Below are 18,600 nucleotides of genomic sequence, written 5' to 3' on the forward strand. Positions count from 1 at the left end.
GTTTTCAAAAAAACAAACGAGGAGGACCAAGTACATTATGTAAAGCCTCCACAAATAGCACCCTACTCATATTTGAGGTTAATTTGACAGAAACATTAACAGAAATGTTGATTCAGGTCTAATGTGCCAAATAAAGCCAGCTTGGCTAGTTGTCAACTGTAGCCTGTCTGGTCTATCTGGTGCAGGACTTTATCATCCAGAACCAGTAGACATACTGTATGAACTGCCAAGGCTCAGTGGTTAATATACAGTCACTTCTGCTGCATCCCCAAACAGTGTCTTATGTAGTGTCTTGTGACAGAGCCGGCCAGCGTGCATGGGAGATGTGGGTCTGGGTTCCTAACTTCCGAAACGTTTGTTCTATGTGCATGAGAGCACCTCGGGAAATGTTAATCTCTAAGACATAGGTTGCATCCCAAATAGCACCCTTTTCCCTGTGTGTAGTGCACTACTTTTGCTTTTCAAAAGCAGTACACTATGTAGTGAATAGGGTGCTATTTGGTACGCACACAATGTACTTCAGACAGGAAGTGACTTGTATAAAGGTGTTTCTAACATCATCAAATGGATCCTTTAGTTATATTCGCCTATATCTCCTGAAGTATACATGTCAGGGATTGTCGCGCACTGTCAGCTATATAAATAGTCCAAGATATTACCTTAGTATAAACAGCAGGCTGGGACAGGGAGAGAGAGGATATGTCCCAAAATACACCCTATTCCCTATATAGTGCACTACTTTTGACCAGAGCCTTATGGACCCTTGTGAAAGTAGTGCACTAAATAGGGAATATATAGAGTCCCATTTAGCAGCTTGCGAGACTGACGGATGGAGGTATGAGGGTCTGGATTGTGTCTCCCTCTCCTACTAGCTACACCATAAAAGCTCCATTTGGCCAGTCACAGTCTTATCTATATTGTGGAACTCTTCTCTCTCTCCACGGTTACATAATAACAGTAACACCAGATCTGCCTGGGTTCAACTAGGATTAGTTTTTTCATCTAATTCCAGAGTGTGGTTGAGCCTGTCTGGAGTGCCAGGTGGGCGAGGTTTGGAGTTGCACTTCTGGGGACTATTACATTAGTTCCATTGCGCCAGACAAGCTCAATTAAGCGCAGCTGAAGTATCTGACAGAAAACTAATGCTATTTGAACCCATGGTCTTCATGACAGAGTTATTCTTTCTCACAATTGTCTTCTTCTGCTGGAAGCTCTATTTTATTTGTTAGTAATTTTGAAGGATTTTCCTACGCTAAATTCTACATACCACAGAAAGCTGTTCTCAGTACTCTTGAGGTAAGTGGTCAGAAACTCTCCCAGTGACAAGTGAGATTGTCTCTGGAATGTTTCATGAACTCTTTCCAGTGAATGTACTGTAGGTTGAATGGGCACTTTTGGCAGAAATCGATGATTTGAAAGCCATAGCATATTCACTGTTTGTACCTCAGTTTTATTGCTCAATGTATGTTCACTGCGTGGAAGTCACAGTGTAGCAAGCATGTAAGGACGGATGAGCAAGGTCTTATTGAGAAGGACGACAAACCATTGTCTTTGTTTTCCAGGAGGAAGGCATTCTCCAGGAGTACCTATTAGCCCTGACCACCAATGAACAGCTCCTAGCCCGCACAGCACTGGTAAGAACTTACAGTTAGACTTGCACCACTTTGTACTTGGTAATGTTGAAGACGGGGATTGACCACCAGCATCATGATGCTAGCAATGTAGAAAGTGACATACTTTTTTTTCATCTCATGTAAGATTTAGAGCTGTAACTACATATTCTACTCACCCAGGATGGTAATGCTTAGAAACTATTATTTCAAATATCTTCCAAGTACTTACACTTTGCCTAGGACTACTCTGTGACCTAGATGGTTATCAATATCATGAATGATGCATTTTGGAATGTGGGCTCAAACATATAGGTTAGATAACATTCTCACTGTGCCTCCAGACCCAGATCTCTGTAATATTTCAAAACATACTCCATCCATGCAATACAAATGACGTTGACATACCACTTTTAAGACTGTTGTCAATACGGAAGTGGTCAGACGACGCGGATGCTACGCTACAGGACTGTTTTACGAGCACAAACTGGAGTATGTTCCGGGATTCATCCAATGGCATTGAGGACTATACCACATCCGTCAACGGCTTCATCAATAAGTGCATCGACGACGTCATCCCCACAGTGACTGTACATTTCCCAACCAGAAGCCATGGATTACAGGCAACATCTGCACCGAGCTAAAGGCTAGAGCTGCCGCTTTCAAGGAGCGGGACACTAATCCGGACGCTTAGAAGAAATCCCGCTATGCCCTCAGGCGAACCATCAAACAGGAAACGCGTCAATACAGGACTAAGATTGGACCCTACTACACTGGCTCTGATGCTCGTCGGATCTGGCAGGGCTTGCAAACTATTACAGACTACAACGGGAAACCCAGCCGCGAGCTGCCCAGAGACGCGAGCCTGCCAGACAGGCTAAATGCCTTTTATGCTCACTTCGTGGCAACCAACACTGAAGCATGCATGAGAGCACCAGCTGTTCCGAACAACTGTGTGGTCACGCTCTCCGTAGCCAATGTGAGCAAGACCTTTTAAACAGGTCAACATTCACAAGGCCGCGGGGCCAGATGGATTACCATGACATATACTCAAAGCATTCTCGGACCAACTGGCAAGTGTCTTCACTGATATTTTCAACCTCTCCCTGGCCGAGTCTGTAATACCTACATGTTTCAAGCAGACCACCATAGTCCCTGTGCCCAAGAACACAAAGGTAACCTGCCTAAATGACTTCAGCCCGTACCACTCATGTCGGTAGCCATGTAGTGCTTTGAAAGGCTGGTCATGGCTCACATCAACACCATCATCCCGGAAACCCTTGACGCACTCCAATTCGCATACCGCCCCAAAAGATCCACAGATGACGCAATCTCAATCGCACTCACCACTGCCCTTTCCTACGTGGACAAAAGGAACACATGTGAGAATGCTGTTCATTGACTACAGCTCAGCGTTCAACACCATAGTGATGAGCTTTGTGGGCACTAAGCTAAGGATCCTGGAACTAAACACCTCCCTCTGCAACTGGATCCTGGACTTCCTGGCGGGCTGCCCCCTGGTGGTAAGGGTAGGCAACAAGACATCTGTACGTTGATCCTCAACATGGGGGCCCCTCAGTGCTGCATGCCGAGTCCCCTACTGTACTCCCTGTTGACCCATGACTGTGTGGCCATGCACGACTCCAACACCATAATTTAAGTTTGCTGACGACACAAAAGTGGTAGGCCTGATCTAAGGAGATGATCGTGGACTACAGGAAAAGGATGGCCGAACACGCCCCCATTTACGGGGTTGAAGTGGAGCGGGTCGAGAGTTTCAAGTTCCTTTGTGTCCACATCACTAACAAACTATCATGGTCCAAACATACCAAGAAAGTCGTAAAGAGGGCACGACAACGCCTTTTCCCCCTCAAGAGACTGAAAAGATTTGGCATGCGTCCACATATCCTCAAAAAGTTCTACATCTGCATCATCAAGAGCATCCTGACCGGTTGCATCACCGCCTGGTATGGCAACTGCTCGGCATCCGACCGTAAGGCGCTACAGAGGGTAGCTTGCACAGCCCAGTACATCACTGGGGCCAAGCTTCCTGACATCCACGTCCTATATACTAGGCGGTGTCAGAGGAAGGCCCAAAAAATTTTCAAAAACCAGTCACCCAGGTCATAGACTGTTCTCTCTGCTACCGCACGGCAAGCGGTGCCAGAGCTCCAAGTTTAGGCCCAAAAGGCTCCTTAACATCTTCTAGCCACAAGACGACTGAACAATTAATAAAATGGCCACCCAGACAAATTACATTGACACCCCCCCACCCCCCCTTTGTTTTATGCTGCTGCTACTTGCTGTTTATTATCTATGCATAGTCACTTTACCCCTACCTACATGTACAAATTACCTCGACTAACCTGTATCCCCGCACATTGACTCTGTACCGCCACCCACTGTATATAGCCTCGTTAGTTTTTTATTTTTTACTTTAGTTTATTTAGTAAATATTTTCTTAACTCTATTTCTTGAACTGCATTGTTGGTTAAGGGCTTGTAAGTAAGCATTTCACAGTAATGTCTACACCTGTTGTATTCGGCGCATGTGACCTTAAACTGATTTGATCTGTTTTCCCGTTTGTCAATCAGGGTGTGATGAGTCCCAGAGTGAGAATACCGGTGGTCTTTAGTTATAATATTCAGCTGTTCCTCATTTCCTCCTCTAATGATGAATCATAATGCTAGTGACACATAGCAGACTGCACACACACACAAACCCCCTACACTTTGTATGTGGGCTGCTGCTGCTGCATTCTGTACTAATGTATCTGGTAATTACCTCTCGTTATCATGCGTGGCTTAGCGAACATCATCTCCACCCCGCTATGCTGTGATCCCGAACAGAAGGGCAGAGGTGCAAGGGGGCAGCAGGCAAGCAGTGTGGAGGGAGGGGGGATTCTGGGGTTGGGAGATGCACGATTAAAATGATAATGTCTGATTGTCAGAGCTGAGAAGGGTTTACCTGTCTAAAGATGTCTAAAACCTCATTGATCTTAGTCTATTATCGGCATTGGTTGAAGCTCAGAGTTCAATTCAAATCTCCCTACCATCATATCATGCCAATTTGACACCAATCTTGATTAAAATTCGCAAATCAACTTGATTGGAGGTACACAATACACTCCCGGTCTCTCGTCATGAACCGTCCGGTCCTTACCGAGAACCACATACCAGATTTTTTGACAGGGTTGTTAGCAATTCGATTTTAAGAGTTTTTCTTGTGCCTACCTAGCTCAAATTTTAGACATCGGATAAAAACAAGACTATAGCCTCCTTAAAGTGACAATTGGACTTAAATGCCGGAATGACTACATTTGTAGGTGCAACAGTTTTTATTCCATTTATAATTTATTGCTCTCACGTGCTCATTTATGTACATTAAAAAGCAATTATGTGCAGCTGCTAGCACCATGAATTCAAGCTGAGGTTAATCAATAAATGCAAATATATATTTGGATTAGCTAGGTAGGTACACTGGAAGGTTATACAGTGCATTCGGAAAGTATTCAGACCCCTTGACTTTTTCCACATTTTGTTACAATACAGACATTCTAAAATGTATGATAGTTTTTTTCCCCTCATCAATCTACACACAATACCCCATAATGACAAAGCAAAAACAATTTTAAGTATTCAGACCCTTTACCCTTTAGTGCTTCTACACCTGCATTGCTTGCTGTTTGGGGTTTTAGGCTGGGTTTCTGTACAGCACTTTGAGATATCAGCTGATGTACGAAGGGCTATATAAATACATTTGATTTGATTACTCAGCACTTTCTTTGGCAAGGATTACAGCCTTGAGTCTTCTTGGGTATGACGCTACAAGCTTGGCACACCTGTATTTGGGGAGTTTCTCCCATTCTTCTCTGCAGATCCTCTCAAGCTCTGTCACGTTGAATGGGAAGCGTCGCTGCACAGCTATTTTCAGGTCTCTCCAGAGATGTTCAATCGGGTTCAAGTCTGGGCTCTAGCTGGGACACTAAAGGATATTGAGACTTGTCCCAAAGCCACTCCTGTGTTGTCTTGGCTGTGTGCTTAGGGTCGTTGTCCTGTTGGAAGATTAACCTTTGACCCAGTCTGAGGTCCTGAGAGTCTTTAAGTGCCTTTTGGCAAACTCCAAGCTTGCTGTCATGTGCCTTTTACTGAGGAGTGGCTTCAGTCTTGCCACTCTATCGTAAAGATCTGATTGGTGGAGTGCTGCAGAGATGATTATCCTTCTGGAAGGTTCTCACATCTCCACAGGGGACCTCTGGAGCTCTGTCAGAGTGACATCGGGTTCTTGGTAACCTTCCTGACCAAGGACTTTCTCCCACGATTGCTCAGTTTGGTCGGGCGGCCAGCTCTAGGAAATGCTCCATTTTAGAATGATGGAGGCCACTGTGTTCTTGGGGACCTTCATTGCTGCAGACATATTTTGGTACCCTTCCCCAGCTCTGTGCCTCGACACAATCCTGTCACAGAGCACTATGGACAATTTCTTCGACCTCATGCTTGGCTTTTGCTCTGACATGCACTATCATCTTTGGGACCTTGTATAGACAAGTGTGTGCCATTCCAAATCATGTCCAATCAATTGAATTTACCTCAGGTGGACTCCAAGTTGTAGAAACATCTCAAGGATTATCAATGGAAACAGGATGCACCTGAGCTCAATTTCAAGTCTCATACCAAAGAGTCTGAATACTTATGTAAATAAGTGTTTTTGTTTTTTGTAAAAATGTCTAAAAACCTGTTTTCGCTTTGTCATTATGGGGTGACGTGTGTAAATTGATTAATACATTTTAGAATAAGGCTGTAACGTCACAAAAATGTGGAAAAAGTCAAGGGGTCTGAATCCTTTCCGAATGCGCTGTAACTCTTCTCTCCCTGCTCAACTCCTCCCCTCTCACACACTCCATCATCCCCACCTCTCTCTCTCTCCCCCTCTTTCGCTCTCTCTCTCTCACACTCCCACGTCCCCTCCTCTCTCACTCACTTGCTCATTCACTCACTCTCCTCTCTTTTTTTAATTTATTTTTTATCTCGCAGGCTCTGAAGAACATCGCAGCCATCAGTCTGGCTATCAATTATCCCAATAAATCCACCAAGCTGCTCAATACATCCCCCTGAGATTGGAGAGAGAGAGACGGGACAGTGGAGAGAGAGGAGGAGAAAAAGAAAGCTAGCGACTTGAAGGGGTGGATATCCTCACATCCTGTCTCTGCCAGCTCTGAAAGAGGGATGAAGGGGATGGAGAGAAAGAAAGAAAGACCCTCTGAATGTCTTCCTACAACAGCAGAACTGTAAAAGGGATTCACTCCTTCTTTCCCTGCTTCTATTCTCTCTCAATCCCCATTTCTATCCTCTCTCAATCCCCCTGTTTTCCCTCTCTTTATACTATTTTTACTGACTGGGGAGAAGGGGGGCTAACTCGACAACAACACATCACTCTATCACAATCCTTTTGCCTTAGGTGAATACAATGTATCAGCATCGTGTGGGTTTCAAAGAAAGAAGATGGCCTAGCTGTGTCTCTTTGTTTCAGATTAAGATGCTGCAGAAGCCCCTCTGCTAAAGCAAATTAAGTGTGCCAAATTTGTCACCTTCCTGTGGAGAAATAGAAGTTTATTTTCTGTTTATTATTTTTATTTTTAAACAAAAGCCACTTTGGTTTTAGAAAATCGGTCGCTCATGGAGAAAGCGGGTCACCTTGCCTAGCTCCCCGAATCCCTGTCTCTCTGTGGACAATGTAGAGCAGAACTAAAAATACAGCTACAGCCCAGAACAGGAGAGAACATTTCTGTTTAGGCTCCTGAGTCTCAGATTTGTCACCATGGGGAGAGAGAACTGAGCTCCGACCTAACATCTCCACTGTGTTTTCTCCACAGCTTCCTCCTTTTTGTGAGCATAGAGGACAACTGTTTTTGGCCCCAGTGTCATCTGTCTATATCACAGTACTTCTTTTAGAGGGTCATACGGGGTTACTCTGGAAATAGTCTCATGTTGTTATACTTTCTAGTCTCATTCATTTGGGAAACAGAATGGGAGATTTTGCAATCTAGGTTCCTCTATATATTGGATTTCAGTATATTCACACAGTATATTGGATTTCAGTATATTCACACAGACTATAGGTATATGCACCTGTTGACATGGTAAAATGACACAGTGCATGGACATGGCACCAATGTGGTTAACAGGAGAACTCACTTTTGTCGACAGTCACTGGTGTTGGCTAATTATGACACGAGTGAAATGCTCGACCACCACGCACCACTGTAGAGTTGTCTGCATGACAGTGGTCATCTATTGATGGGGGTTATATTATATATTCACACTCTGGCTGTATACTGTACTGTAGCTTCAAAGGACACACATGAGGGAAAAGTGTGTTCCTGACATTTCTGTTCAAAGCTAAGGGAGAACAGGGTTAGTCAGCTGTGTGATATGAAGCCCATTGTACAGCAAACACACACACACCGTATAATGTGGCTAGTTTATTATAGTAGCCTGGCGGTCCATGCTTAATGTGCCATAACCAACCTCTAGCTTGTGTTCCTTCATTGTCATGCTAAAACTACTTGAGAATTGTCTATAACACATACAGTATGTGGACCTCTCTATTAAATAGTGAGTATTACCTCCACATATAAGAACTATGGATATTTGACCTGAATGACATGCCAGATTGAGATGCGGGCATGTGATTGGTTGTGGTCAGATGGGTGTGTGAGCTTTCTGGAGTGTGATTGGTTCTCATCAGAAACATATGAACTTCTTATGTTTCACGATCACATTTAGAATTAAATTGTTTTTGTTTTAGCTCTTTTGATCTTTTGTATTAGTTTTTTTTTTTTACTCCTTTTTTTCCCCCTTTTGATAAATTCTCCTGATCAAATAGATTAAAAGCCGAATGCCCTTTATTTTAAAACAGCTTCCTTGGGGTGAATTGGATCGACGATTCTATTGCAGTGGGATTTAGTACGGTGATGGAAATTCATTGCAATATTCCGAGTTCTATTTTTGTTTAAGTTTTGTGTGTGTGGCATAATTTAATAGGGAAGACGACGGATGCCAAAGAATACCCTTTTTGTCAAATCATTAAATGTGTCTGATATGATATCTCTTCCAACCAGAGCACTTTATGGATGTGTTAACATAACAGCTCTGTATTGTGTGGAAATAGGGGAAAGGAAGGAAAACTATAAGAGATAAGAGATGTTCTTTTTATTTTGGAGGTCCTGTACCGTTATTGAGAACAGGTTAGAGAGGGTTAGCTGGGTGCTTGCTGACGATGACACATGCTGTTGGGTCTCCAGTGTTTTTGTTTACATGAGCGTCAGCCAGTGTTGAGCATCTAAAAACGGCCGTCACATGGCCAACAAGATGACCCCCAACACGGGCTTCTCTTCCCTCCCAGAGAATCCAGTTCAACAGCGCCTCACGTATACTCCCCTATATCTTCATTTGGACAGGGAAGCTAAAAGTTAAATTTGGCTCTATATTTACGAATTTTGGATTTGAGATCAAATGTTTCATGAGGCGACAGTACAGAATATCCCCTTCTGTTTGAGATTATTTTCATACATATCTGTTTCATTGTTTAGAAAGGAAAGCACTTAATGTATCTCACATCCCCCCCCCCCCCCCATTTGAAGGTACCATACGAATTTGGCCAAATTCACTTAGTGTATTAAAGTAGTCAGAAGTTTAGTACTTTGGTCCCATATTCCTAGCACTCAATGACTACATCAAGCTTGTGACTCTGCAAAAGTGTTGGATGCGTTTACTATTTGTTTGGGTTGTTTCTGTTGTGTCCAATAGAAATGAATGGTAAATAATGAATTATTATATGAGTAATGAATCCACTTTAATTGTAAATAAGAATAGAGTAGGTTTCTGAACACACTTAGGTGGATGCTACCATGATTACGGATAATCATGAATGAATCATGAATAATGATGAGTGAGAAATTAGAGGCATCAATATTATATGCCCCAAAAAAGACTAACTCCCCTTTTATTGGTAATGGTGAGAGGTTAGCATGTTTTGGTGGTATGATCTTTGTTCCTCTGTAACTTTGTCGCTCATCATTATTAACGATTCATTTATGATTATCCGTAATCATGGTCACATTCACATTAATGTAGAGGTGTTCAGAAACATTTATATTCTTATTTACAATAAAAGTGATTCCAAAATCACAGATTACATTATTTACATTCATTTCTCTTGGCCAAAACCAACTGCAAATGCATCCAAGAAGTTTGACGTAGTCATAGCTTGATGTAGTCATTGCATACTAGTAATATGGGACCAAATACTGAGACAGGAAATGACTGATAATACTTTAACATTACTTATTTTATAAATTTCCAATCATTTTATACACTATAAATACAAAAGTATGTGGACACCCCTTAAAATGTGTGGATTCGGCTATTTCAGCCACACCCGTTGCTGACAGGTGTATAAAATTGAGCATAAAGCCATACAATCTCCATAGACAAACATTGACAGTAGAATGGCCTTACTGAATAGCTCCGTGACATTCAACGTGGCACCGTCATAAGATGCCACCTTTCCAACAACTCAGTTCGTCAAATTTCTGCCCTGCTAGAGCTGTCCCGGTCAACTGTAAGTGTTGTTATTGTGAAGTGGAAACATCTAGGAACAACAGTGGCTCATCTGCGACGTGTTAGGCCACACAAACTCACAGAACGGGACCGCTGATTGCTGAAGGGAAAAGTGTGTAAAGATCATCTGTCCTCGGTTTTGACACTCACTACCGAGTTCCAAACTTCCTCTGGAATCAACGTCAGCACAAGTACTGGTCGTCTCGAACTTCATGAAATGGGTTTCCATGGCTGAGCAGCCACCCACAAGCCTAAGATCACCATGCGCAATGCCAAGCGTCAGCTGGAGTGGTGTAAAGTCTGCCGCCATTGGACTCTGGAGCAGTGGAAACGCGTTCTCTGGAGTGATGAATCACACTTCACCATCTGGTAGTCTGTGTTTGGCAGATGCCAGGAGAACGCTACCTGCCCGAATGCAGTGCCAACTGTAACGTTTGGTGGAGGAGTAATAATGGCCTGGGGCTGTTTTTCATGGTTCAGGCTAGGCCCCGTAGTTCCACTGAAGGGAAATCTTAATGCTTCAGTGTACAATGACATTGTAGACAATTCTGAGCTTGCAACTTTATAGGGAAGGCCCTTTACTGTTTCAGCATGACAATGCCCCCGTGCACAAAGCGAGGTCCATACAGAAATGGTTGGTCGAGATCGGTGTGGAAGAACTTGACTGGGCTGCACAAAGCGCTGACCTCAACCCCATCGAACACCTTTGGGATGAATTGGAACGCTGACTGTGACCCAGGCCTAATTGCTCAACATCAGTGCCCGACCTCGCTTGCTCACGACACAGACATGACACAGACGACGCTGGATTCCTATCGAGCAGATGGTTGTAAATAATATTTTTATTACGTTGAAATGACTCTCCGGTTAAGTAGTGATGCGTGACATATGCCTAGTTTCCTGAAATTAGTCATACATAGCTGTACGATAAAGAATGCGACCTACACACTTCCTTAAACCTAAAATGAGTTAAACAGTTTTTTTTATGTCGAAAACCGACACAAAGCACATCAGTAGAACAAATAAAAATGCATTTTTGCAGAGCATCTCCCCTTGTTGATACGGAGGACGCATGCCGATTAAATGGCATCACTAAAGTCACAATATTTTGGGTAAAGTAATAAAGGTGAAATATTTTGGGTAGATGTTCCTAAAACGGATTAACTATGTATAGATGGATTATAAAGTATGACAATTATTGTTTATTGGCGTGTCATGAATTTACTGTGATGTCATCATATTTGTATATGGCTTATTATACTTTTATGTACTACTAGATCATATGGATTGAAAAGTTTAAAAAATAATTTTAAAAGCCAAAGGCCAAAGCTTTCTGGGTCGTCTTGGTAGATTGATGAATACAGCCATAGTACAACAGTGCAAAGCTAAAGAGTACACTGTAAGTGATTTTGTCCAAATACTTATGTCACCTTCAAATGGGGGCACTGGATACATAAAGTGCTTTCATTTATGAACTGTAAAACAGATATGTAGGATAATCCCCTCAAAAAGGTGACGTGGCCTCGTTTAGCATTTAATCTCAAATCCAAAATGCTGGAGTATAGAGCCAAATTAAACGTTTTTAGCTTCAATGTCCAAATATGTAGGGGGGTGTATCTACAATGTGCCTACAGTAAAATAAAAAATGAAGAAATCATAATTGAACTCTCATATATTATTGTAAATGTCTTCAATTATATTTTTAAAGATAAATATAGTTTAATTTGAGCTTTTTTCTATCTTCTTACTTTTAAAGGTTTTTGTTTTTTTGTTGAAGTTTATTTGAAACTGACTTAGGTTTGAATGTACATAGTTGTGAATATTGTTAATTGCACATAGTAATAATAATGCAGGGGAAAAAGAGGAAAGTATTTCATATCAACCCCCATACAAAGAAGAATTATAATATATTCTATTGTTCTCTAAAGACGAGACAATTTGATTCTTTTGATTTTGTATGAGTGGCACATTGGAGAAAAGGGGGTGGGGGGGGTACTGCTTGGATTGAATTGTTATCCGTTTTTAATTAAAACACAATTTTGATGCGGTACATGTTTGTCTCTGTCGTCTTTTTTTCTGTCTTAGATGTTCCTACTCAATAGGGACTTATTTTGAAACTAAACTTTTAAATATTTTCTTGATAAGTCAGACTCGGCAGCATTAAATTGGAGCTGTCATACCACATTATTACAGCCTTCATGTCACTGGATTAAAAAAAAAAATGTATTTTATTGAACCTTTTATTTAACTAGGTAAGTCAGTTAAGAACAAATTCTTATTTACAATGACGGCCTACCAAAAGGCCTCCTGCGGGGACGGGGGATAAAAAAAATATATACACTACCGTTCAATGGTTTGGGGTCACTTACCAGGCCAAAGACCCCTCAGAGACACCAATACTCCTTAGCCGGGCCCACAAGAATGGAATGGTCTACTGTATCAAAAGCTTTTGGCAAGTCAATAAAAATAGCACAACATTGCATAGAATCAAGGGCAATGGTGACATCATTGAGGACCTTTTAAGGTTGCAGTGGCACGTCCATAACCTGAGCTGAAACCAGATTGCATATCAGAGAGAATACCTTAGACATCAAGAAAGCCAGTCAGTTGATTATTGACAATGTTTTCCAACACTTTTGATAAACAGGGCAAAATAGAAATAGCCCTAAAACAGTTAGGATCAGCTTGATCTCCCCTTTAAATAAAGGGTGAACCGTGGCTGCCTTCCAAGCAATGGGAACCTCCCCAGAAAGGAGAGAGAGGATAAGGGCAGCAACCTTAAAGAAGAAAGGACCTAAACCATCTGACCCAGATGTTTTTTTTGGGGTCAAGTTTCAGCAACTTCTTTAGCACCTCGGACTGTGTGAATGCCTGCAGGGCAAAACTTTGTAGCTGGGCAGGGGAGAAAGAGGGAGGAGCATCGGGGATAGTCGCTTTGTAGCGGGGCAGGGGAGAAAGAGGGAGGAGCATCGGGGATAGTCGCTTTGTAGCGGGGCAGGGGAGAAAGAGGGAGGAGCATCGGGGATAGTCGCTTTGTAGCGGGGCAGGGGAGAAAGAGGGAGGAGCATCGGGGATAGTCGTATTAGAAGAGGTGGGAGATGAGGAAATGTTGGATGGGCATGGAGGCATCAAATAGGAATCCTTACTTAAAGATCTCAGCAATGTGCTTCTTGTCAGTAACAACCAGATCATCAACATTAAAAGACATGGGCAGCTGTGAGGAGGAGGGTTTGTTCTCCAGATCATTTTCCAGGACTTCTTGGTGTTCGACCCACAGAGAGAACTGTTCCTTTTTTCTTTAATTAGGTCAATTGGTTAAGAACACATTCTTATTTACAATGACAGCCTAGGAACAGTGGGTTTGTTCAGGGGCAGAACAACGTATTTTTACCTTGTCAGCTCGGGGATTTGATCTAGCAACCTTTCGGTTTCTGACCCAACACTCTATCTAACCACTAGGCTACCTGCCATTCCCTAAAGTAACTAACTTTGGCCTTCCAGATAGCCTGAGTGCACTTATTTCTCATTTTCCTTAACAAGAGCCAGTCAGCCTGAGTATACGTGTGCCGAACCTTTCGCCAAATGCAATTTGAGGTAGAGTAACTGCAAGATCACGGTCGAACCAGGGGCTGAACCTGTTTTTAATTCTAATTTTCTTTATCTGGGTGTGTTTGTTAACAATACCACTTAAAATTTAAAAAAGAAGGTCCAAGCATCAGAGGCCAGTTCATGCTCATTAAAGTTTTTTAGCAAGCCTCTATGACAAATCAGGACAGGTAGTTTCACTGAGCAGCCATTATGAACACAGGCTGTAAAACAGTGATCACTAAGGTCATTACAGAAATCACCAGACTGATACCTATCAGGATTGTTTGTGAGGATAACATTAGGAGAGTAAGTAGCCTTTTCTAGGTGTTTGGAGTCATACCTTGTGGGATTGGTAATAATCCGTGAAAGATTTAGGGAGTCCCATTGCTTTAGGACTTAAATTAGGTGGTTTAAGCATGTCCCAGTTTAAAGGTCACCTAGCAGGACAAATTCGGACTTAGTGTAAGGGGCCAGGAGAGCGCTTAGGGCAGGTAGGGTACATGCTGGTGCTGATGGAGGATGATAGCACCAAGCAACAGTCAACAAAGAGCTATTTGAAAGTTTCATGCTTAAAACCAGCCAATCAAATTGTTTGGGGATTCAAAACACTCTTCCTTAACCACATCTCAGTAATGACCAACACATCTGGATTGGAGCTGTGAACCCACACTTTCGATTGATCCAGTCTAGGTAATAAGCTTCTTGTGTTAACGTGTAGAAAACCCAGGCTTTTACGAGAGCAGAAATCAGTAAAGCAAATATCAGAGCTCAAGTCAGAATTGGGGCTAGCAACAGTAGATGGGCCAGCATGTAAATGCACATTTTCAGATTTCATCAACAGTAATACAATGCACAGCAGTGCTGATTTATGACATCTGAATGCGCATCAGATGGCAACAAGATCATATTGTACAGCAATTTTATCAGGTAACATGACTACAAAGCCGCGAGAGGTGGTTAGAATAGGATGGGAGGCCAAAAATGTTAAATGCATACATTTTTCAATCGCAAGTAATTGTGAAAAAAGGACTAACAGGTAGACTCGATATGACGTAGATGTAAAAAGTAAACAGCATAGTGGGTCAATTTCCACAACAACTAAGAGCGTTGAAGCGCAAGGCTCAACTTCTCCACTATTTTGATGGCCTTGCAACCATGCTTTGAACCACGTGAAGCAAACCCATGCATATGTGCATATACTATGTGAGGCAGTGTTGCCAACTTAGCGACTTTGTCGCTATATTTAGCGAGTATTCAGACCCCTCTAGCGACACATTTTCAAGATATTGACTCGTGACAAATCTAGCGACTTTTTCCGATGTTTTTGCAGACTGACGTGAAAGCACGTATCGTTCTTACTCTTCTCAACGAGCAGCGGGTGCTGCCGTGGGCCCCGTCCCAAAGCACTCACAGGCGGCCCAGTCCTCACGCAGCAGTCCCTCCCAGCTGCAGTCAGAGCAGGAGATGTTCACCCCTCCGCGTCCAGACTGCAAATGAATCGTGCATTGTGGGAAGCCGCCGCTGGCTGATCCCGCCCTGGCTTTACATTCAGGGCGGAATGTAAACGTAAAATTTTCTTTGTCTAAAATAAATCATTGCACAAAAATAAATCACTGCATTTGACTCACACAGTCTCAGTTACTTACTCACCTTGTCCACTGTGTAGTGTGCCCTTCTGACATAAGTTAAACATCTAGTTGGCTAGCTCATCATGTCTCAGTCTAAACTGTACACTCAAAAATACAGAAAGGAGTGGGAATCAAACCCTGAATTCAAAGGCTGGCTGAAGCTGTTTATTGGAGATGATACATGGGCGTACTGCCTGTATTGTAAGGCTGATATCTACGCCGAACTTAGTGATGTAAAAAAACACGTGACACCTCAAAACATACTCAAAAGACAAAGCCTTATAACAGTTCCACCCAAAACAAGCTGCCATTTATGGTTTAAAAAATAGACTCTGCAAAAAATGCTGAGGACACCATGGCATTAGCTATCGCTGAACACTGTTCCATGCTGGCATGTGATCACATTGGAGAAGCATGTAGAGCTGCTTTCTCAGACTACTGCTGCTACCCACTTCAAAATTCACAGGACAAAGTACACAGAAATGATTAATGGTGTTCTAGCAGATGGTCGCAGATGGTTGGTCGCAGATGTGGGTGACCAGCAGCTCAGCCTCCTCCTCGATGAGTCTACGGATGTAAGTGTTTCTAAGTACCTGGGGGGTTGTGATAAGGTACTTTAGTTACACTAAGCAGACAATTGTATCAACGTTTCTGGGGCTTGCTGAGTTGGAGGGAGGAGATGCCAAATCTATAGCCCGTGCTATCGTAGCTTTCCTCGAGAAGTGTTGTCTTAAAAAAGAGAAACTCCTGGGGATAGGGACTGACAATGCCTCTGTTATGACGGGGATTAACAATGGGGTCCATAAAGTGCTGAAGGAGGAGTATGGCCTCAAATATCTGGTTCTTATTCGCTGTGTGTGCCACTCTCTCTGCAGCTTGCTCATTTGTAGTTATAAACATATTTAGGGTGTTTTTTACTCACTTTTTGTCTCTCCCACGACGTTATTCCTCTCCCCTACAGCGTCCATCACAATTACATGGCCAATTATGCAAATTAGGCGATGACGTAATTTAGCGACTTCTAGCGACCTTTAGGATAGCCAATAGCTACTTTCCTTACTGAGGAGTTGGTAACACCAACACTGTTATAGAGGGCCTCTATTTTAAATGATACATTATTCAAAACATATTGCAACAGTCTTCTTGAACTGGAGATGTCCTCTATAACAGCGTTTATAAAACTTTTTTGTGCCAGGGACCGGCTAGCTAGGCAATCGCTTTATTATTTATTCAAAGCACTTTTGTGGGTGTTTTCTCCAACCGTTCAAAAGCTAGAGCCACATTCGTAGGAGGAAAATAGAAACTGCTCTGTTTGTCCCAACCGCTAGCAAATATTTAAGTTTACTCCGTTAACTGCAGTTCTATGAACTAAGCAGTGCATTCAGTGAATTGTGATGAATCCAGTGCAATCTGTTGGACTTTTTCATTAGGGATATGCCGCAGGAAGAAATTTAATTGTGCATGTCAGCAGTTCATTTTCAAGATTTAGCACTTTCAGTAAAGCTAAAATGTTCCTTGATGCAGCTCCCTAGCCCATAGAGTTTAGTAACCCCATTTTGGGGCGGCAGGTAGCCTAGTGGTTAGAGCGTTGGGCCAGTAACCGAAAGGTTGCTCGATCGAATCCCCGAGCTGACAAGTAATGAAACTGTTGTTCTGCCGCTGAACAAGGCAATTAACCCACTTTTCCTAGGTCATCATTGTAAATAAGAATGTGTTCTTAACAAACTTGCCAAGTTAAATAAAGGTTAAAAAAATTAAAAAACATATACAGAAGGATCGCTAGTACTTAGTGTGAGACTATGGACCATGAACTTGAACAGATTTTGTTAGTTTATACTCTTTTATTCATCTTTTTTATTTTTTTCCAATTCATTTTTTGTTGTTAACTTTTACATAACCTATGAAAACACAATGCCTTTATATTCAAATTTGACAAATACATTCCCTTAACATCCTCTACTTGTCACTATCAAAAATCTGACTGAAAACTTTATTTTGATTTATTATTTTATTAAAGAACTACTGGTGTTTCTGTGGATTTGAGGAACTTCTGAACACAGTCAATTTGGATCTAGGTACAATACTACTGCCTCCTAGTAGTTCCAGAGATTATTTTGAGGAGATTCCAACTCCATTGGAATCGTATTAACGCCCATTGTGTACATTATGTACGTTGCCATGTGTCGTCAATTGCACATTGCATTCTGCACAATTCTGTGACAAGGCGAACTCTTCTTCAAAGAGTGAATTGGAGACAATTTGGCGCTAGCTGAAAAACCCATCATTAGCATGAATTTCGTGAATAAGAGGTACAACATTACACATCTTGTGTAATACATGTGTAACGTCTTTGTTTTGCATGTTCTCGAATCCCACTGGTCTTTCTCTGTCCCGTCTAATTCCACTTGTCTGTCTGTCAGTCTATTCAATCAAAATGACAAGAGTGGTAATTTTCAGACAGACCCAGGCCAGGTCCCTTGGTGCATCACACCACGGATCGCTTGGCGTAGCCGACCAGGTCGGTGCCCTTGAGCCGGAGCTTGGTGGTGTCATAGATGCTTTGTGGATACGGGCCCTGATCTCGGTGTGTTTCTCCAGGCGGCTGGGATCAAAGCAGTGCTCACGTGGCTTCAGCTTGGAGTTGGCAGCACTTTTACCATACGTTTCAACCAGAAGCTGTGCCACCTCTCCAAAAGATTGGCTGCTTCATGGGCATAGAGGCGTGAACCTATTTAAGTAAGTAAATACATGTTCACATTTTAAAAAACTGTATTATTGGCTAACTACAGCAGACTACTACTGTGTGTAGGCTAATAAGCTGCTTGTTAGCTACATACTATAACTAGCTGATGATATTTCACTTAGCTAACTTCATGTTAGCTTGTTATCTTGATATAGGCCTATTTATGATATAGGCCTATTTATCATTGTAAATTAAAAACTGATGCTCCAAATGCATTTGTTGATAACAGCAATGGAGGAGGGTGAAAGGATTTCCTGCTCCAGCTGTCAAAAAAGGGAGTAGGTGTCCTGGTTAATATAGGGCAGGTTGTGGGATGACATTTTGAAAATATTCTCCAGTTTTAGTCCCTAAAGAGGAAAACTATGACAGAGAGATAATAGTCAGGGCTGACTAATTGTAATACAATTAAG

General features: G+C 42.3%; 1 protein-coding gene across 4 annotated transcripts in view; it reads left to right on the top strand.

Annotated features, from left to right (window-relative positions):
- Nucleotides 1-12,281, top strand: part of zzef1 (zinc finger, ZZ-type with EF hand domain 1) — a 54,567-nt gene extending 42,286 nt beyond the window's left edge. For all 4 annotated transcript variants that reach the window (XM_020486015.2, XM_031826994.1, XM_031826995.1 and 1 more), the window contains exons 55-56: nt 1,563-1,634; nt 6,644-12,281. In XM_020486015.2, the coding sequence (XP_020341604.1) occupies nt 1,563-1,634; nt 6,644-6,724 (153 nt within the window). In that variant the 3' untranslated portion in view covers nt 6,725-12,281. The remainder of the gene's footprint in view (nt 1-1,562; nt 1,635-6,643) is intronic.
- Nucleotides 12,282-18,600: the final 6,319 nt, after the last annotated feature.

The sequence above is a fragment of the Oncorhynchus kisutch genome, linkage group LG6, assembly GCF_002021735.2.
Source record: "Oncorhynchus kisutch isolate 150728-3 linkage group LG6, Okis_V2, whole genome shotgun sequence".
In the NCBI taxonomy this organism is placed as follows: Eukaryota; Metazoa; Chordata; class Actinopteri; order Salmoniformes; family Salmonidae; genus Oncorhynchus; species Oncorhynchus kisutch.